The sequence below is a fragment of the Epinephelus moara genome, chromosome 19 (assembly GCF_006386435.1).
Source record: "Epinephelus moara isolate mb chromosome 19, YSFRI_EMoa_1.0, whole genome shotgun sequence".
Taxonomy (NCBI): Eukaryota; Metazoa; Chordata; class Actinopteri; order Perciformes; family Serranidae; genus Epinephelus; species Epinephelus moara.
This window is the reverse complement of record NC_065524.1, coordinates 39,570,795-39,592,240: the sequence shown is the minus strand read 5'-3', so window position 1 is coordinate 39,592,240 and position 21,446 is coordinate 39,570,795. Positions and strand designations below refer to the sequence as shown.

At 42.4% G+C, this 21,446-nt stretch overlaps 1 protein-coding gene across 1 annotated transcript in view; it reads left to right on the top strand.

The window, feature by feature from the left end:
- The window catches only part of LOC126406792 (glutamate dehydrogenase, mitochondrial), a 24,773-nt gene extending 4,188 nt beyond the window's left edge, over window positions 1–20,585 (top strand). The window contains exons 2-13 of the mRNA XM_050071294.1: window positions 4,049–4,129; window positions 5,682–5,737; window positions 6,983–7,046; window positions 8,485–8,579; window positions 11,037–11,216; window positions 12,446–12,583; window positions 12,957–13,094; window positions 13,786–13,866; window positions 14,412–14,535; window positions 14,693–14,784; window positions 14,906–14,968; window positions 17,051–20,585. Coding sequence (XP_049927251.1) covers window positions 4,049–4,129; window positions 5,682–5,737; window positions 6,983–7,046; window positions 8,485–8,579; window positions 11,037–11,216; window positions 12,446–12,583; window positions 12,957–13,094; window positions 13,786–13,866; window positions 14,412–14,535; window positions 14,693–14,784; window positions 14,906–14,968; window positions 17,051–17,170 — 1,232 coding nt within the window. The 3' untranslated portion in view covers window positions 17,171–20,585. The remainder of the gene's footprint in view (window positions 1–4,048; window positions 4,130–5,681; window positions 5,738–6,982; window positions 7,047–8,484; window positions 8,580–11,036; window positions 11,217–12,445; window positions 12,584–12,956; window positions 13,095–13,785; window positions 13,867–14,411; window positions 14,536–14,692; window positions 14,785–14,905; window positions 14,969–17,050) is intronic.
- The last annotated feature ends 861 nt before the right edge of the window (window positions 20,586–21,446 follow it).

The window sequence follows — 21,446 nt, the reverse complement described above, 5'->3', positions numbered from 1 at the left end:
AGAGTCTCTCTCCATGGGATATTTAAAAATAGCAGCTTTGTGCATTTAGTCCTTCTCAGGCAAGCTCAGGGGTTTAGTGTTGCTGTAGCCCACAGGAAGTGAGGATTAGAATATATGACCTTCACATAATCCGCTCCAAATTAATCTATATTTTTAAAGTCATTACTAAAAGTGTGTGTCATCCAAGAGAGACAATAAAAACTATGAATATTTTTAAATTTGTCAAAAAAAATGTAAATAAAAACAAAAGTCGTCGCAGTAGCAGTAATTTTTTGTGTTCCATCATCCTGTTTTCATACGTACAATATGTAGCTAGTTAGTGTGTGTGTGTGTGTGTGTGTGTGTGTGTGTGTGTGTGTGTAATAACTAACTGTATTTGTTCAGTTGTCAGTGTGTTCAGGTGTGTGTCCAGCAGGTCACTGATCCTGTTCCACTCTGCTGATGATGATGATGATGATGATGATGATGCTGATGATGATGATGATGAAGTGTATGTGGTATTTTAGTGTAGTGTAGCAGCACTCTCACTTCACTGTCCACATTTAAACTCTGGTCTGATTCTGTTTTTTTTTTCACATCCTTCCGTCAGTAGCGTCTGACTTCCTGTCTGTGGCTCTGAGCTTTGAGCTCATTGGTTCCTACTGAAGAGAGAAATCTCTAAAAACAAACAAACAAACAAACAGGAGGAAACAGTGTCTTTGTTGGGGACTATTTCCAGCGGCGGATGAATCCACATTAGGTGTTCTGTGCGTGCGGGTTGAGTGCAGCGCAGGGCAGATGATAAACCTGTTTTTCAGCCTTCGCCGACGTCTTTGTCATCGTCATCAGCTGACATGTCAATGATCCGGTTTCATTCAGGACACAGAGGTTACCGGAGGTGTGTGTTCTCAGGTGTGTCACAGAGAGGCGGGGTCTACCTGCTCATTTGTTTTTGTTTATTTGTAGTGCGACTGATTCAGACGAGGTTGAAGCAGCAGCAGCGTCTGTGGGTGTGAATGAAATAATTCACCAGGCTGCAGACTGTCAGTGTGATGCTGACTCGTGTCTTTTATTTGATGAGTCATTTGATGAAGAGTTTGGAGACGCTGAGGCGACGGAGGATTCAGTTCAGTGTCTCTGTGGTTGTGACAACATGATAATCTTATTAACTCCTGCAGGTTGTTATAATCTGACACATTTTATTATCAACAGCCTGAACACAGCATGTTATTAATGTTCTTATTGCAGTGGATACAAGATTAACACTTTTTAAAAAATCAAACTCAATAACACGTGCATTATGCCGGGTTCACACTACATCATATCGGCCCGTTTAAAGCCCGACGCAGTGTCGTACAGTGTCGGCTCTGACCGTTGGTGACAAGTGTCGTACATGATAATCCATCGTCTCATCTGGTGTAGTGTGTCATAGTAGACGACAACTGATGCCACGTCTGAGACGCCTCATGACGTCCCAACAGAAAGTCTAGCATGTTTGATTTTCTTCTCCCGTCACAGCCGTCACTTTGACCAATAGGAACACAGAGTGATCTGTTGCCATGGAAACTGTAGGACAACAACAGCCCAGCCTTTTAGATATTTCCTGTAGGGACGTTAGCACACAGAGTAAAAAGGAAACAGCAGAGGCACTTTATCAACCCGCTGAGTACTGCCATTAGCATCAAGCTAGCAAAGAATGTTCTTTCTTCATAATGGAGGATATAAAGGAATCAAACTCACAGATAGTGTCTGGGCCTTTACTCAGCACAGCTGCAGAGGCTACCAGCTGCATCTCAAACACACCACATTAGAGCCAGGACGTCATTTATTATTCTATTGTTAGTCTGCTTCTATTTGCCACGATAAATGTTCGTGTTCACGTTCATGCACGATGCAAAGTGTGTTGTACTACATTTAAAATCCAACATGGTTGTTGAAGATTGTGATTAAAGGTTTCAAAGGGCTCTTGATGCACACAATATTTGTGAGGAAAGGAAAATACTAAACAATAAATTGTTATTCTGAGTGTTTTCCCCTTTTTAGACTAGTTGACTCATAAAACTTTCCTTAAGTCGCCAGGAACATCCCTAATTGTGACGTCTCACCAGCAGATGGAGACCTGAAACACTGTTCAGTGTCTGTAATATTCATTCATTGTGCTGGATAAGAAAAAGCATGTTGGCTGATACAAATGATGTGCCGATATTATCGTGCCTCCCTGGTCCGAGCTACTTTGTTTGTGTCCTGTGTACAGAGCCGGGGTCGTGTTTGAACGCCAGGTGTTTTCCCGTGCAGACAGAAGAGACGGTGAGCGGACTGTCAGCAGAATATAGTCGCTGGATTTGACAAAAAAACATATTGGATTGAAATTATAGACTCAAAGGGAAATTTAAAAAACTAAAATAAAACACTGTCAAGTTTTTACAAATGTTATGCTACGTTACATTTCTGCTGTACGACGTCATACAGGAACATGTTGTACTTTTTACTGCAATTATGTGATAACTTTAGTTCATTACAAACTGTCAGAGAGAATTTATTGGGTTAAATTCATTCAGTCATTAATTGAGCTCCACCTTTAACGGCCGCAACTGATCAATACATTCATGCAGGTTATTATTCATAATGAGCACTTTTATTTTGAAGTATGTTTTGATGTTAATACTTTTGTACTTTAAAACACAGGGTGGTCACTTGTAGCAGAGTGTTTCTGCACTGTGAAGTAGAAGCTGTAAAGACTTGTTACGGCCTCTGTGAAATGTTTTTTGTTGGATCAGCCGACGCTCACAGGTTTCTCCGAACATTAAAATGAAAATGTTGAGCGCGTCTCAGTTGCTCTGGTTGAATCTGATCAGCTGCCAAATGTCGTGAAATCCATCTGTGAGTATTGGACGTGTGGGAGGAGGTGAAGGGTGTGTCTGTTTGTACGGAGGGTGAATTAAACTCTTTGTACTGTTTCTTTAAATGTTGAGGTGACCACACCCAGACTGACTCAGTCCTCTCACACCGAAGCTTTCTGCTTCCTGCCTCGTCCTCTTTGTCTGCCGCCCGACTTTCTTTGTGTCGTCGATCCTCTCGTCTCCTCCTCCTCCTGCTCCTCCTCCTGCTCCTCCTGCTGCTCCTCCTGCTGCTCCCAGTAAAACAGTCATCATCATTTTAATACGTTCCTGAGACAGAAAACTTTCCACTGGTCTGTGTGAGCTGCAGCCATTTTGTGCAGTCTCCCTGCAGCAGGCAGTGTTTACAGTGATGTGTGTGAACAGGTCTGCATGTGTTGGCTGCTCTCCACACTCATCTGCAGCCTCACACACAACTCCCTCAACTCTCTGTGTGTGCTCTGATTTTCCACCAGCAGCTCATCTCAGCAGCAGAGGGAACAAACTAGCGTCTGCTGGTCAGTCTGAAGAGAAACCCCCCAAACATGTCAGAAATGTGAATGAGCCCTGATCATCTGTTCACGCTGTGGGGCGTTTAAACCTTCAGCTGATGATGATTTACTGTCCATGAACCTCGCTGGGCCTCACGCAACATTCTCTTCTCCTCTGACATTTCTGTGGGAGGTTCGTTCAGATGAGTCGATTCATCAGACTCTCAGGCAGCAGATTTATTTAAACAAACATGCAGTGGGACAGAAATGTATTTCGAGGAGATGTAAAAGAACCACAAGAAAATAAAATAATAAGACACACTTATGGAGGAATCAAAGTAAAGTGAAATAGAGGATAAAAGAGGCTGAAACAGAAGAACACACACACAGCAGAATAAAACTTAGAGTGCTGTGTGAAACATGAAGAAACATATTCCCATATTTAACTTAAACAAAACAAAAACGTGTTTTTAATGGAGCATAAAAATACATTGAAAGAAAATAAAAACAATAAGTAAAAACAAAATAAATAAGAAGTTAACATTTAAAAAAAACAAAAAACAGTTGATGCTACAGTTAGGGGGTCTGAGCTCGACAGGAGCTGACCTGAGACCAGGTTCAGGTCTAGTCAGGTGACAGGTCCTGAAGAGTCCTCACGTCGTTTTCACAAATGTTAAAATGTCTGACGTTTGTGTGTTTCAGGTATCCGTTACAGTACGGACGTATCTGTAGACGAGGTGAAAGCTCTGGCCTCGCTGATGACCTACAAGTGTGCCGTCGTTGGTGAGTGCACACACACACACACACACACACACACACACACACACACACACACACACACACCTTAAAACCAAGTCTTTCTACAAACAGTCCTTTGAAGAAGTGCTGACTGGTGAAATGTCCTCACTAGAGTTCTCAACCTGAACCAAACCGACCCGTTAGCCGTCATTATTTCTCAGTTAAAGCTTCAACTGTTAATAGAGGCCCCACAACCTGACCTGCACCCCTGATCAACCCCCCCAGGCTCCAGTCCCTCACATGAAGCTGGTTCTCTGTCTCTTTGACTGGATGGTGAGAACATTCAATCACTGCCAGGTTAGGAAACATGTTAGCATGCTCCTTCCACCACCATCAAACCTCCAAAGCCTGAACTTGGCCCGTCCAAGGTTAACGATAAAATACAGAGCTTGAGCCCAACCAAGCAGCTGCTCCTCCTAAAGATGGCAACAGATGCACCCATCGATCAGCTGGTGTCAAGAATCAGCTGACTGTCAGCTTGGTCGGTCGTGACGGTTCACCAGCCGGTCAGTCTCAGACGAGTAACGCTAAAGTGACGGGAGAAGTTGTGGAGGACAAAAAGAAAATCAAACATGCTAGACTTTCTGTTAGAACGTCGTGAGGCGTCCCAAACGTGGCGCTGGTCGTCGTCTACTATGACACACCTCATGAGATAAAATGATGGATTGATCGTGTACGACACTCTTTGTCGTTTACGATCCAAGCCAACATCCTACGACTCTGCGTCAGGCTGATGTCGTAGGCCGACGTTAGAAAAAAGAAAATCAGAATGGGCAGGTCGGACGCTGCAAACATCAGAAGAGGCCAAGAAGAGTGCAGCTGCTGCATCTCTAATAGTGATCCAATCCCTCATGTACACACACACACACACACACACACAGATGCATACAAGGAATTTTCTTTTTGGTGCATGAAACCAAACACAGTCAGAGAAAATAATACAGGACAGGTTTATTTGTACAGAACATTTCATACAGCAAGTAATTAAAAACAAAATAGGGACAAATACAATAAAAGAAAATAAAAACAAGAAGCAAAATCAACAAAATCAATATTTAAAAATCAGGGAAAATCTGAATCAGAAGCACTTTATTGATCCCCAGGAGCATAATGTAAGTTCTGAGCAGTTCTGTTTGTAGTTTACAGCAGAGCCATGAAACATAAAACATAATAAAGGGTTCAGAAGTACAATAAAAGAGTAAAGAATTAATTAATTACCAAATGATTTATAATTTAAAACAGTCACCAGTAAAAGTAGCAAACGTGCAGACGAGAGGTGCACAGATAAACACATCATTTAAAACAGTGTTTGGAGGAGGTGTAGAAAAGGAGCGTTTTTAGCTTTACTGAAAAGTGTTGAGATTCGGAGCTGTGTGACATCGTCTGGGACGTTATTCCAGGTGTGTTTGGGTCTGACTCAGAGTCCTAGACAATAAGAATAAGTGCAGTGTAAAATGTGTGTGTGTGTGTCGTATTTGTTCATGTGGTGACGCAGCTGTTAGTTCTGGTGTTACATTGTTAATCTGATGTGTTCTAGATGTGCCGTTTGGTGGAGCCAAAGCTGGAGTGAAGATCAACCCGAGGAAGTACTCTGTAAGTTCAAACACGTGTCTCGTCACTCAGGTTGAACTCATCAGGAGGGCAGCGGTGTGTTCCTTTAATGCCCCCCCCCCCCCCCCCCCCAAACAGGAAAAGCTGAGCCATCAGCTGGCAGAGACTCTCCCTCTCTAACATGATGAGTCGATGACTTTCTGTCTCCGCCTAAATGTTTGCTCGCCCTTCGCTCTTTTCCATTTTCTCTGCTGCAGCAACAACAACACGTCCGTCCTCACTCTGAGGCCTGCTGACCTCTGACCTCTGACATGAAGGTATTCCAGGAATCACATCAAACCAGTGCAGCGCTGTTCAAAGCATGTGTGACTGTTTGGCCTGTGGCGGTGCACTTGACACCGTGCCTCTGACACAGCCTCAGATTTATCATGATGTTCAGAGAGGAACAGTCGTGAATTATTTTGCAACTTAAAACTTTACTTAAGTTAAAGTAGAAAAGTAAGAAGCCTCTTTATGCAGAGTGTGTTCTAGAATCTGTACTGATATACACTGTGTAACATGTTGAGAACAAAATGACCTAACAACAGTCAGTGGAAACCAAAATCATCGACCCACTGAGGGCTGGATTCAAAATCACACCGAAAATCAAAGTAAAAATTGATTGATCCAACTCATCATGTGACTCAGTAGTGTGTACAGCCCCCGCCTGCCTGTATGACCTCCTGACAACATCTGGGCTCCTGATGAGTCAGTGGATGGTGTCCTGGGGGATCTCCTCCCAGACCTGGATCAGGGCATCAGTGATCTCCTGGACAGTCTGTGGTGGACGCACCGATACATAACGTCCCATAGGTGCTCAGCTGGATTTAGGTCAGGAGAACGAGAGGGCCAGTCAATGACATCACTGCCTTCATCATCCAGGAACTGCCTACACACTCTGGACACATGAGGCCGGGTCCTGCACCAGGAGGAACCCAGGGCCCTCTGCACCGGGAGGAACCCAGGGCCCTCTGCACCAGGAGGAACCCAGGGCCCTCTGCACCAGGAGGAACCCAGGGCCCTCTGCACCAGAAGCAGCTCAAGTTCATCTTATTTAATAAATAACTGTTGGCCTTTTTGTCCAGACTGGTTTTCCATCATCCTCTGACCAGTATGATCTTTATTATTTGACATTCTATAATCCGGTGAACTCTACAGAAACTGTTGTTGTTCAATATTTTTATTCTTTGTGAGTGTGAGATGTTCAGATGAAATCAGTCTCATGGAGTGTTGTCTGTGTGTTTTCAGGACAACGAGCTGGAGAAAATCACCAGGAGGTTCACCATCGAGCTCGCCAAGAAAGGCTTCATCGGTGAGTGAACGACCTCCAAAACTCTCAGAGTCATTTGAATGAAAATCACCTGGGCGGGCTAAATGTTGAAGGCGTGTCTTTAACTGATGTCGGCGTGTCTTGACTGATGGCGTTTAAAAGCAGCGGGCTGATCCACAACTAAAGTCCCTGTTATTGTTGCTGCAGTGAAACATCATATTGTCAAAACTCATGTTTTTATTGAAGGAAAGTCTCTAACAAAGCGCAGGTAATTCAGTGATAAACACATTTCATTTCCTGTAGATTCTCCACAATAAAAGTCCCCTGTTATTTTGTGGTGGAACACCGTGAGGGAAGTGCTTTTAATTTGACAAAAACATCCACTTGGACTGATGAACAAACTGATTAGAATTTTAGTTGTCAAAGGTCAGTGTGACCTCATTGGTCTCGTTCTTGTGAACACGATATCTCAAGAAAGCCCTGAGGGAATTTCTTCGAATTTGGCACGAACATTTACTGGGACCCAACAATGAACATATTGGATTTTGGGGGTCAAAGGTCAAGGAGGCTGTGAACCTTGTCTGTCTCATTCTTGTGAATGTGATATCTCAAGAACATCTTGAGGGAATTTCTTCTAATTTGGCACAAACATTCACTTGGATTCAATGATGAACTGATTAGAATTTTGGTTGTCAAAAAGGTCAGTGTGACCTCATCGGTTTCGTCCTTGTGAACATGATATCTTAAGACCACAGCAAGGGAAGTACTTTAAATTTGGCACAAACATTCACTTGAACTTGAGGATGAACTGATTCGATTTTGTTGGTCATAGGTCAAAGGTCAAGTTCGCTTGTGACCTTTTCTGTCTCATTTTCATGAATGTAATATCTCAAAAACACTGCTAGGGAATTTCTTTAAATTTGGCACAAACGTTCACTTGGATTGAAGAATGAGCTGTTTAGAATATTGTGGTCAAAGGTCACTGTGACGTCACAAAACATGTTTTTGTCCACAACTCAAGAATTCATTCACTAATTCTGACCAAACTTGACACAAATGTCTAACAGGATAAAATAATGAAGGTCAAAAGGTCAAAGGTCAGCTTGACTGTGACATCATCATGTTTTAACGTCATATCTCAGGAACAGAAGGGGAGACATTTGGTCAGATACTGAATTGGTGACTCTAATTGTGAAACTGCTGATTGTATAGATCTTCTGTGTGTGAAGCATCCATGTTTTCACTGACATGGATGGAGACTGGAACTCGGTGGGGCGGTAATTCTAGTCGTGTTTATTTTAATTTGTTGATTAGTTCAAATATTTTTATGCAGTTTGTAAAGAGCATTTCTGAGGAAACAACACAGCTGAGAAAGAACAACAGAAACCCAAAGCTTTAACCCTGTTTAACACTGAGACACCTGACAGGTGTGTGTGTATAATCAGCTGGTTGTGTTGTTGGCGTCTCTGTGGCTCTGCAGGACCTGGTATCGACGTTCCTGCTCCTGACATGAGCACCGGAGAGAGGGAGATGTCCTGGATCGCCGACACCTTCGCCACCACCATGGGACACTATGTGAGTGTCAGCTCTCACTGACGATCTGCATTTACTGTCAGTAAAGATGATTCATTCACATGAAAATGTACAAAAAGAAAAACATGAACGGGGCCTGATATTTTTTACACTGCTGGAGCATCCAGGTGAAGACGAGGGAACTCTCCGAGCGCACACGATGCTCAGTGTCTTTTTTTTAAGCAAACACAGAGAAACAACAAATAAGAGACTTTTTTCTACAGAATCCAAAGTGCAAATAAAGCTCCTGAAATCTCTGCAGCCTAAACAAACTCCAGACGTTTACACTGAGCTGAGAATCATTGCCGTGGTAACACAGGAAGTGCAGTTGTTTCTGTTTTCCTCCGTTGCCCTTTCACTTCCTGTGTTTGGTTGTCATTGTTTTTGTTGCATGTCTACGTTAATGACTCAGTGGTCACATCACAGAGAGGAGAAAAGATTTTACAGACAAGTTGTTTGTGATGTGAAAACAAATACAGCAGAGACACAGAAGGTGATCGACTGATAAATCCAGACAGTCTGTGTATTTTGGAGCAGTTTGAGTTCAGCTGCTGTGCGTGATTTAACTGGGAGCTGTGGTACCTCCAGAAACCAGACTGAAGCAGACAGATAAGCCTGTGGTGCGTTCACTGAACTCACAGCCGCAGTAAACAAAGTCTTTACGTCTTGTTGCTTCACACTTGAAATCACAGCTGTTGTTGTTGTTGGTTGTTGGCAGTCAGACCCCCTCATCCTAATGTCTCGGGGACCAGTGTCTAAGGTAAAGCTCCTCCTCTTAAAGTCTGCTGGGATCTGTAGGGTTGGGTTCTGACTCCCTGGGTTTGTCTGCGGGAAACCCCACATAAGCCCCGTCTCCACCAAGCCCTTTCAGTCCAGCACCTTTGGAACCAGCAGTAAGCCTTCAGACATGGTACCTAGACCCTCGGTCTGTTCAGACAGTCCTCTTAAATGTGGGCGACATCAGTGGTGACACAGATGGAAGTCTGCACCTGGTTTATCGTCCACAGAACGAGGCTGCACGCCCACATTTTCAGAACAAAATAGAACAGGCTGCAGTGAGAGTCTCTCTCCATGGGATATTTAAAAATAGCAGCTTTGTGCATTTAGTCCTTCTCAGGCAAGCTCAGGGGTTTAGTGTTGCTGTAGCCCACAGGAAGTGAGGATTAGAATATATGACCTTCACATAATCCGCTCCAAATTAATCTATATTTTTAAAGTCATTACTAAAAGTGTGTGTCATATAAAAACTAAAGTGATGGTCAAAGTTGTCACAGTGAAATTTAAGGTGTGCTGATGGATTCACGTCATCAACTCATGCATTGAGTAACATTACAAGTTAACGTTCCACCTTAAAAGTTGCCGGCAGTCGGCCCAGTGAATGAAGTTATTTTTTTCTCTTTCATTTTATAGTTGTAGTTTACTGATGTATGAACAGAGGTTACATAAAACCAGAGTGAGCGTCCTCTACTGACCAATCAGACAGCAGGGTTTCTAGCTCCACCTTTTAGTACCAGATCTGTGTGCTAGGTACCCCAACAGAGGGGGGACCAAACATGGGGACGCTAAGGAACGCTTCTGTTGGTACAGAACTGGACTGAACTGTTCGGTGGAGACGGGGCTTTCAAACAGCTTACCTTGGTGTCTGCTGGTACCTGGGACATAGGAGGGGGTGTGTCTTTACCTGTTTTCTGATTCAGGCTCCGCCTCCTCAGAAAGGTGTGATCAGATGCTTAGCAGACGTTTCTTATTGTTGTCCACTGTGCACGTTTTTATTGTCATCCAATATCTTTATTTTTTATATCATCCAATTTCTGTTTTTAATGTCGTCTAATATCTGTTTTTTATTATCCAATACCTGCGTTTTTTATCTTGCAATATTTAAGCTTTTTTACTATTAAATATAATCGTTTTTACATCCTGATATCAGTGTTTTTATCACCCAGTGTCTACATTTTTATCATCCAATATAAATGATTTTATAGTCCAATATTAATATTTTTTCATTTGATATCAGCTTTTTTATTGTCTAGTGCATCTACCTTTTTTATCCTGCATTATTCACATTGTATTTTACTATTAAATATCAGTGTGTCTTGCCCTTCCATATTTTCATTTCTACCATCTACCATCAACATTTTTTTATTGTCCAATATCTGTATTTTATCCAGCAATATATATATTTTTTTACCACTCAGTGTCGTTGTCTTACTGTCCAATATCTACGTTTTTTTAATGTCCAGCATCTGCGTTTATATTGTCAGTCATTTATGTTTTTAACCCGTCATTATCAGCATTTTTTGTCAGATTGAAGTTTTTAATCTCCAATATTTACATTTTTAACATCTTAAAAATTGTTTTTTATTGTCCAGTATCAATGTTTTTTGATTGTCTATAATCAGTTTTAAACGTCTGATATTAGTGTCACTTTTCGTCCATTGTCTGATTGTGTTTCCTCTTCAGGACATCAACGCTCACGCCTGCGTCACCGGGAAGCCCATCAGTCAGGGAGGAATCCACGGTCGCATCTCCGCCACCGGCCGAGGAGTTTTCCACGGCATTGAGAACTTCATCAATGAGGCGGCGTACATGAGCCAGCTGGGGATGTGTCCCGGCTTCCAGGACAAGACCTTTGTCATCCAGGCACGCTCCCTCCTCTTCACATTTACAGAAGCTGGTTATATACGTTTGTGTTTTTAACTTTAGTTTGCATCCACAAAATGAAAACTGTTCCTCACCTCACCACTGTTTCCATCATCGTGTCCTCATGTGATCCCTCCATCCCTAAAATCCTCGCTGATGAGTCATCGGTGACTCAATCGAAGCCACAAGTTTTCCCCCAGTTAAATTACAGTCAGAGTGACCCACAACACACAGACCTCTGGATTTTATTATGACACAGTACGCTGAGGTTTCTGGTTTCAGCTCACTGAGAGACAGACTTAGTGTCTGCTAACACTGTGCTCTTGAGCAAGAGAAGCTTAAACTGTAACTCCGTCTGATGAGCAGTGTCACACACAGGAGGAGTGTTGTATCATCCAGGGTGTGTTTGTCTGCCGCCATGTTAGCAGCTCTGTAAAGCTGTGCTTAGAGACAGCAGTGCTTTGAGCTAAATGCTAACACCAGCATCAGGCCCCCAGGAACGCTACTCAGCCTGGCTTCCAGTTTTTCCCAGTGGCCACTCGCAGTACTGCAGCAAAAAAATACCCAAAAAGCATTTTCCCCATAGACCACTGTTATAACCCCGACATCACGATGATGTCACAGTGACATCATGTTGTCACCTGGAGGTGCAGCTGCCTCTCCCCCACAGGGCTGTAGGCTACATAGGAGTGTTAAAATGTGTTTGTCTTTGAATATTGGATTTCTCTGCAACACTAACTTTTTAGCACATTAGCTAACGTTAGCTTCCATAGCAAAACAAACAAGTGTGGTCCTCCTTTGTAAGATTGGCTTCCTGTGACATCATCCATCCACTGAGTGAGAGCATACGGGTCGGCCAGTCTGGTCCCGTTGGTCAGTGTTTACTTGTTCAAGTAACACTGAGGTTTTAGATTTATTAAAATATCCTGGAGCTGAGAACAGAGATTTAAAATCTGTGATGTCATCAAAATGTAAAGTCTAAGAGCAGAGCAGGAATTAATCGGGGGAGCCAGAGAAGAAACATCACCGTGTATATTCAGTTGGCCACATACCACAAAGAAAACTGGGAAGCTAGAAAAAAATTGGCGTATGCACCAGGCGTGCAACTCCACTGGACTGAAATGGCGCCATCTTGACGTCCAGCTATACGTCTATGATCAACATGCTAATATGCTAACAATGACACCTGGGCTGGGTGGGTTTTAATTTACCCTCTGTTGTGTCTGCAGGGTTTCGGTAACGTGGGTCTTCACACCATGCGTTACCTTCATCGTTTTGGGGCAAAGTGCGTCGGAATCGGAGAAATGGACGGAAACATCTGGAACCCCAACGGCATCGACCCCAAAGAGCTGGAGGACTACAAACTGGTCTGTACTGGTGACAAATAAACATAGAGGACTACAAACTGGTCTGTACTGGTGACAAATAAACATAGAGGACTACAGACTGGTCTGTACTGGTGATAAAGTAACAGACTGGAATAAAGATTAAATATTGCAGCTTTAAATTGAGAATCAACAGACTTTGATTAAAACGACAGAGCAGTGCGCCACCTGCTGGAGCAGCAGTGTCATCTCATGTTGAAACCAGCAGAAGGTTTAATGTACGTCTGTTTTATAATTCTGACTTCTAACTGTGTTTAATCTCACCTTGTTTTTGGGGGGATTAATGTGAAATAGCCTCTGTAACACCTCCATTTCAGGATCTATTGAACTAACTTTATTTATCCTCTGTCTCCAGGACAACGGGACCATCGTGGGCTTCCCGAACGCCACGCCGTATGAAGGAAACATCCTGGAGGCTGAATGTGACATCCTGGTCCCTGCTGCCAGCGAGAAGCAGCTGACCAAGAGCAATGCACACAAGATCAAGGCCAAGGTAACACACACACACACACACACACACACACACACACACACACACACACACACACGCACACACACAGAGTCAATAATCTGATCATTTCTCCAGTTTAATGGATCATAACATGATATTTTTTTGAGTTTTAAACATTCGTCAGGCTGAAATTAAAGTTTGAAGAATCAGCTTGGACGTTTGTCTGTGTGTGTGTGTGTGACCTCAGACTGACTGCTACAGCTGATAGATGACCCTGTGATGATAAGGCTCTGTTTGTATTTACACTAAACTAAACGTCACCAGATAATGTCATAAAATAAAATGTGTGACACTAAAGTTTAAAGATGAACTCCACACTGCTGCAGGAGCCGGTTTTACACAGAGATCACACTAAAGCGTCCAAATCGACGTCCCGTCTTTGCTCCGCCTTTGCATTTTTACACAGAACCAAATGACGGCAGCGCCACGCCGCTCCAGTGTGTGATTGTAGACAGCATGCAGGGGTTGTACCGAAGACTGTTTCCCTAAACCTGACCCACACCCTCAGCCCATTTACAGCTGCTGTTCTTCTTCGTTGAGTTAGCTGCTAACTGCTGCTCGCTGTGTGTGACGGTGGGTCGTTGTACACAGCTAGCACACGTAACATGTCATCAAACCGTCACACCTGTCTCGTCCACGGTCCAAACTGACCTGGTGTCTGTCCTGCTTTCAGATCGTCGCTGAGGGAGCCAACGGTCCGACCACACCCGAAGCCGACCGCATCTTCCTGGAGAGAAACATCATGGTGATCCCGGTCAGTGGACGCCGATAACAACGATCAGATGTCAACGTTAAATCTCTTTTTAACGTCACAGGAAAATCTGACTAATAAAGTTTTATTTGATTCTGTTTCCGCCGCTCCGCTCCGCTCCTCTCCTCTCCTCTCCTCTCCTCTCCTCTCCTTGTTCCCTCCTCTTGTTTTCTGTACTTTTTGTTGCTCTCCTTGATTCCTCTCCTTGGTCTCTCATCTTGATCCCTTTCCTTGTTCCCTCATCTTTTTTCCTCTCCTTGTTTCCTCTTCTTCTCCCATGTACTTGATCCCTTTCCTTGTTCCCTCTCATTATTTCCCCTCCTTGCATCCTCTCTTTGTTTCCTCTCCTTGTTTCGTCTTCTCTCTGTTTCTTCCTCCTTTTGTCTCCTCCCCTTGTTTCCTGACCTTGTTCCCCCTCCTTGTTTCCTCTCCTCTTATTGCTCCCTCTTCCCGTTTCCTTTTCTCATCCTCCTCCTTGTTTCCTCCTCTCGTTTCCCTCCTCGTCTCCTCTCTCCTGGCGTCCTCTCGTGTCCTCTGTCCTGTGTCAGGACATGTACCTGAACGCCGGTGGTGTGACGGTCTCGTACTTTGAGTGGTTGAAGAATCTGAATCACGTCAGTTACGGTCGACTCACCTTCAAATATGAGCGGGACTCAAACTACCACTTGCTCAGTGAGTGACACACACACGTCACACACACATCACACACTGATGGAGCTCAGTGTCACCTCAGCGTTCCTCTGTATGACTTCAGATATCAGCCTGATCTCACCGATTATTGATCACCGATCAGATGTTAAACCAAACTTCCTGTCTGTGTCTCCTCCAGTGTCGGTTCAGGAGAGTTTAGAGAGGAAGTTTGGGAAGCACGGTGGTGCCATCCCCGTCGTCCCCACGTCTGAGTTCCAAGCCAGGATCTCTGTGAGTACACACACATTAATAACACACACTGCTACCAATATTACATCATCATCATCATCATCATCATCATCATCATCATCATCTTCTTCTGTGGTGTTGTAAACGTGTGGTCTGGTTACAGGGAGCGTCTGAGAAGGACATCGTTCACTCAGGTCTGGCCTTCACCATGGAGCGCTCTGCCAGGGTAACACACACACACACACACACACACACACACACACACTTTATATTAATGTGCTGTCGTCTCGTGTCTGAATCAGTTTAATTAAAAGTCACAGCTTTAAGTTTGTACGAGGTCTGACCTGAAACATTCTGTTTCTCTCTGAATTTAAGACTTTAAATAAACAAAAACAGAAATTAAACGTCTTGTTTTCCAGATTAAGATGAAATTAAAGTTTTCATTAGAGCCTCACGTCTCGTGCTCAGAAAATAATGTCAAGGTTAATTTATGTCATTTCACAGTTTCACAGTGAAATATAAAGTATAGCTCCTCCGTACTGTCCACACACAGAGATACAGATATTTAATTAAATTACAGTAAAGTAAAATAAATAGAGCAGCAGCGACTGTGACATTTTGAGCTGATACTTATGTTTAAAATAATTTAACAGTGATTCATTTAGTTTAATTAATTAATGTAATTTAGCTGTGATTGGCTGGTCTTCATCACATGGCACGTGGTGCGCTGCTGCGTTCCATAAGTTGAGCTCAGTTTATCTTAAGGTGCAGCCGTCACGCCCTGAAAAATAGGTGCTCAGGAACGCATGTGTACCACAATGGCGTTGCTGTGGCTTTTGAACATGCCTGCCGTGCGTCTACATTGAAAACGACTCTGAGGGCGCAAAAAAATGCAGGGTGTACGACCTTTAAACCTCTTAAGGTGCGGACACACCAAACCGACATCAAAGAACTAGCGCAGACGAAAGCCAACTGTTGCGTCGTCTACGTCGCCTCACGTCGCCCTGTGTCAGTTGCATTTGAACACACTACACGGACTACATCCGACGGCCAAGTAGCACGTACGTTCTGCGCCTGCGTGAGAGAGAGCGGAGTGAGAGAGTGGTACATCCTGTCAGCCGAGGGGTTTCCTATCTGTGCAGCCGAGCACCGCAGCACCTCCACGGACTATTACATCCAGACGGTCCCGGTGTTTCCTCCGCAGGCTCCACTTCACTCAGCTGCCCGATAAACCCGCTGCTTCTTCCCACTTTAACCTGAATAACAAACCAGGGCTCGGTGCTCCGGTTGGATCCAAACGGAGAGCCGGGGCTAGCTCAGAGACTAGCGGAGGCTAACTGGCTGTGCTTCCCTCCGGTCATGCTGCGGCTAACGCTCCGCTAGCCGCTCCCAGCTAGCTCCGGTTTGTTATTCAGGTTAAAGTGTGAAGAAGCAGCGGGTCTGTGGGGCAGCTGAGTGAAGTGGAGCCTGAGGAGGAAGCACCGGTTAGCCCCGGTTTCACTACAGGCAGATTCACTCGCTACAGGGGCGAGGAAATAAAACCTGAACAGCCAATCAGAGTGATCTCTCTCACCGACAACCTCCGCTGCCGATTCAACATGCTCAATCGGCCGAAAAGCCGCCAACGCCAAAGTGCCGATGGTGCGGGACACACTGCAAAAACTAGACCGACAGACGCTCACCGACGGCCCGACTTTGGTCGACGGCCGACTGTCGGCTTGGTGTGTCAGGGCCTTTAAAGTCCTGCTCCGAACAGTGTTTCACCTGAGGAGCTCCTCTAAGGTCTGAGACGCTCTGTGAATAACTTTTACCTTCACAAAGACCTACTCTTAACTTTAAGGGGAAATTCTGAGAGAACGTCACAGTTCTGAGAGTTTCGTGACGAGGAGCGACTCGTTGTGCGAGGAAGGTTTGTGAGTTCGAGTCCTGGAGCCCGTTTTATTAAACTGTGCAGATGACACGAGCGGCAGGAAGAAACTGTGAACACAAAACTATTCAACAGATTTATAAACCTGCACTAATAAATATAATCAACAAACAGCAGAGCTCTCTGATGACTGATGAAGGAGGTGACCTTCATCCTTCACACTCATCATCATCATCATCAACGACAGAAGTCTTCCTCTGTCATGAGCTCAATGTGTAACAGCTGTACCTGTTTTTGTCCAGCGGGGGGCAGCAGAGACCAGCTGTCAACAACACTGACATCATACCTCTCCTTCTCTCCTTCTCTCCTCTCCTTCTCTCCTTCTCTCCTCTCTCCTCTCTCCTTGTCTCCTTCTCTACATCCTTCCTCCCTCTCATGCAGCAAATCATGCGAACAGCCAACAAGTACAACCTGGGTTTGGACCTGCGGACAGCGGCGTACGTCAACGCCATCGAGAAGGTCTTCCAGGTTTACAACGAGGCCGGCCTCATCTTCACATAGGCTCTCCTCCATCCGTCTGTCCGTCTGTCTGTCTGTCTGTTACCCGTCTGTCTGTTACCCGTCTGTCTTCCATCACCTCTGCAGCGTTTACAGTGTGGATGAATGTGTGTGTGTGTGTGTCAGTGTGTGTTCATTCCTTCATCACATCTGTTTACCTTCTTCTTCAGGAACCTGTTTTGCAGCTTTAACGCCGCCGTGCTGCTTTAAACACATATCAGGCCAAATATAGCGAGAAGTTCTCGACATCTATCAGAGTCTTAACGCCTCAGAGGAACTGTGTCACTGTTTGCCTTCAGCACAGCGTGTGGCCAAAAATATGTGGACGCCATCGTTCGCCAACTTCAGCTGACGTTTGGACTCGAGCTGAAATGATTAATGAAACTAGTGTTTTATAACCTGGAGACATTTTTAACTATGAAGTAAATTTAACATTTCAGCTGCACAAAATGTTAATTTTGACCTTTTCTTTTGTGAATTACAGGATTGCTTTCAGGCCTTTTTTTATTTTAGAAATTATTCAGACAAAGCAATAAAAATCTGTTTAAGACACTAGAAGCCAAAATAATCTGGATTAGACAACTGACACAAAATTAATCTTCAATCATTTTGATTATTAACAGATTTTTTTATGCAGAAATAAGGAAAAATAATCTGATTTCAGTTCTCAGATGTGAATATTTCCTGTTTTTTGTCGTCTTTTATGACATTAAACTGAATCTTGTTGAGACAAGACATCTCTGTGGTCTTTAGGAAACTATAATCAGCAGTTTTCATTGAAGAGATCCAGTTTCTTGTCATAAAAGATGAAGAAAAACAGAAAATATTCACATCTGAGAAGCTGGAACTGGATCATTTTTGCCTTTTAAAATAAAAAAATTCATGTCTTATCAAAACCATTAAAGATGAATTCTCTGTCAGTCGTTAAATCCAGAGGTTTTTGTTTTGTTAGAATGATTTTTAATAGGCCTGAAACACCTGAAAGTTTCCAGGTATTGATTTAATCAAAACTGAGAAAATCTGGAAACATTTTTACTTTTTTAAAAACACTGTAAGCAGATGAGTGGAGGCTGTTTGAATGCGTCCACATACTTTTGTCCACTATGTGTGTTGACATGTTTGTCTTCTATAGATGTCTGTTGTTTTTGTATAATGCAGTTTACATGTGCCTCAGGACTTTAAGCTTTAATATTTACTGGAGTTATTTTATTAAAGGCTCATTCTGCTGTTTTTAGTGACGTGCCTCAAAGTCAGCCTGCAGAGTCTGACCCAGTGTGTTTTTGGTTATAAATACAGACAGCATTTCACCAGACCTCCGGGAACGGTTAATGTATACGTTAGAAAACAGTAGCTAAAGTTAGCTAACATTAGCCAGTAATGTTAGCCTGACAGCTTCTTTCATCACTTCCTGTCCTCATTATCTGAGGTCACATGGTTACAAACAAGTTATTAATAAATCTAAAACACCACAGAATTCTTTCAGCGGTAAAATAAAATGTTGGTTAAAACATGAAAAAGAAAAACAGCAGAATGATCCTTTAACTTTTAGCTGTTAGCTTTTAGCTCTTTGCTCATCTCGTCTGCCATTAGCTGGCGACATAAAGTCGACTTTAAACCAAAAAACTTTGTTTTTAAATTTCAGGTCATGACACGGTTGCAGCTTGTGCTATTGCTAAAGCTAATGCTAATCTATGCAGTTAAAGGAAGCAATATTAGCCTCGTTAGCCTGTAAACTCTGAATCGTTCTGTCAGAGTTCTGCATCAGACAGAAACAAAACACAAACAGTGTGAAGGTGGGAAACAGAAAACTTCGTACAGCGTCACGTAGAAACTGCACAAGCAAAACGGTGACACGAGAAATGTTTCCGTCTTTGATGACGACAGATTTTGACTCTGCAGCGAGTTTGTGTTTGATTTTCTCTCCTGATGCTGAACTGTGTGAGAGTCTGATCTGACTGTAACTATGCAAACCCCACTGCTCACTGGTGTCCCAGTTAGTTTCTGTAACTGGTCATCAGACGCACAAATGAAAGCTTCAGCTGTTGTTTTCTGTCACAGCGCCCCCTCACTGCCACGCTCGCAACTGCAGCTCTCAGCTTGTTCAGCAAAGAGTCACCTGGAACCTTAAAGAGGAAACCTTCATCTCTCAGGGTCGGGGGAGGGGACAGGGGGACGGGGGACGGGGGGACGCCAGGGGGCGGGGTCACGTGCTGCATGTGGAGGTTAATGGATGAAACAAACTCTATTTTCTGTGTCTCGGCTCTGATTGAAAGGACTTGGGGATCCTGTGTGAGGGAGTTTTTACGCCTTTTTGTTAAAATGTTACAGCGAAAATAAAAAACTGAAAAGACACCTGTTCACGAGTTTTTACTTGTATTATTATTTTATTAAAGGTTGATGCTGTTTTAATGTTTGAGGGAACTCCTCATTTAAATTATAAACATGTTTTAATTGTAACTTTATTCAGCAGACAACAGCAGCATGTCACATGTCACAGTTATTTTAGTTTTCGCTCTGTAAGGCGCCTTTTAAATAAAATGTATTATTATCAAAGTTCAAAATGACATTGAAAATAATCCGAGTTACGACTGTAATAATTTTCTATATCATTATTCAGCCTTTAGTGAGGGAATATTTTGAGATTTGAAGATTTTATTTAGAATTATAAGTCGAGTCTAAAACAGACACAAAATGTTCATTAACGTCATCGTCACCACGTCACAGTTACGAGTCAGAATTTTGACGTGTGACATTATTCTGAGTCACGTAAAGAGATCCGGTGTTAAAATATCTTATTGATGTGATGAAATATCTCAAAATATTTCCTTTTTGTTTTCGGGTTTTTTTCCCTCAAGGAGAAGAAGTTTAAGAAGAAAACAACTAAAGATAATTAAGAAAAATACAACAAAAGATACGTGACGTGACACCGAGCAGAAAAACGAACTAATCAGTGAACAATAATTAAATTTAAAAAAGAACTATACAAATATAAAAATACAAAAACTTGATGCAGAGAGAAGAAACACATCAGAATATAATCAGACTTCATTAGATAAAATTTTCTGAGGATAACGAGCTGATAAGATGTTGGTGTGGGTTATTTAAATATATCAAGTTGATGAAGGTTTATATGTAATATTAATATGTATATATATTTATTTGTAAGGCAAAGACAGTTGTAATAAATGTACATTTGGACTGTTTGTAAGTCACAGCTAATTGGTGATGTCACATACACAGACAGGTTTGTGTGACAGATACTTGGTCATCAGTATTATAAACATGCAGGGAATGTTTTTGTGTAACACATTTAAGGTTTATAAGTTTATGTGAATAAGGACGTTGTCTGTTTTGTGTCACTCTAAATCAAATCTTTAATCAAACTAACTGTACACTGATTATTTCTCTGTCTGCTTGTTTGTATCGTAATAAATATCAATAACATATCAAATGTTTCATTTTCTGAGAATTATTACAAATGATAAGATATTAAATTTGACAGTTTCTCATGATTATTAACCTGGAGTATTTTTATTTTTGTCCTTATGAACATTTCTCTCTTTTTCTGACACAGCTGGGCTTCCATACAGGTCCTTATTTTTAATAAGAAATATTTAATTGAATTTAACTTAATGAAAAGTTTGACAAAAATTTTAACTAATAATCAACAGTTTCACCACTGAGTGTTTATTTGTGGGTGTTTATTATAATTAAGTCACATATAAATTTATTATGTTGTAAATTTAAAATACTTGAACATTAATTTACTTTATCATGTTGTTCTTTAATTATTTGATCTGATTATTTTCTTTTACTCAGAATTTATTTGATAAAATCAACAACAAATGTAATTATAGCTGCTGCGCAGTGATGGGTCAGGTCCAGGCATTTTTAGGCAATTCTGAGCAACAAGCAGAAGAATTGGAAGACATTTAGGAATTTAGCAACACAATCTTACTTTTGCATCAGCTGAGGCTTGAACTCACAACCTCTGAGACTAAGAATCAATTTCTATCTCACTGAGCTAATTAGTCAGTGACGATTCATGTGTAGCTTCACAAACTGACTAAGCCAGACGTGCAGGTTTAGCAGCCGTCCATGCATGGAAAAGTAGATCTGAAACCACTGTAAAAAATTCAGTTATCGAAACAAAAATCTGAAAATACACATATTGCATCTAGACAGCATGGAGATGTTGGTAATTTGTTTGTAACAATGATTGATTTGCTCCATAAGTGAAAAACTGATGTTTAAAATTGCCATTTTTACATTGACTCCA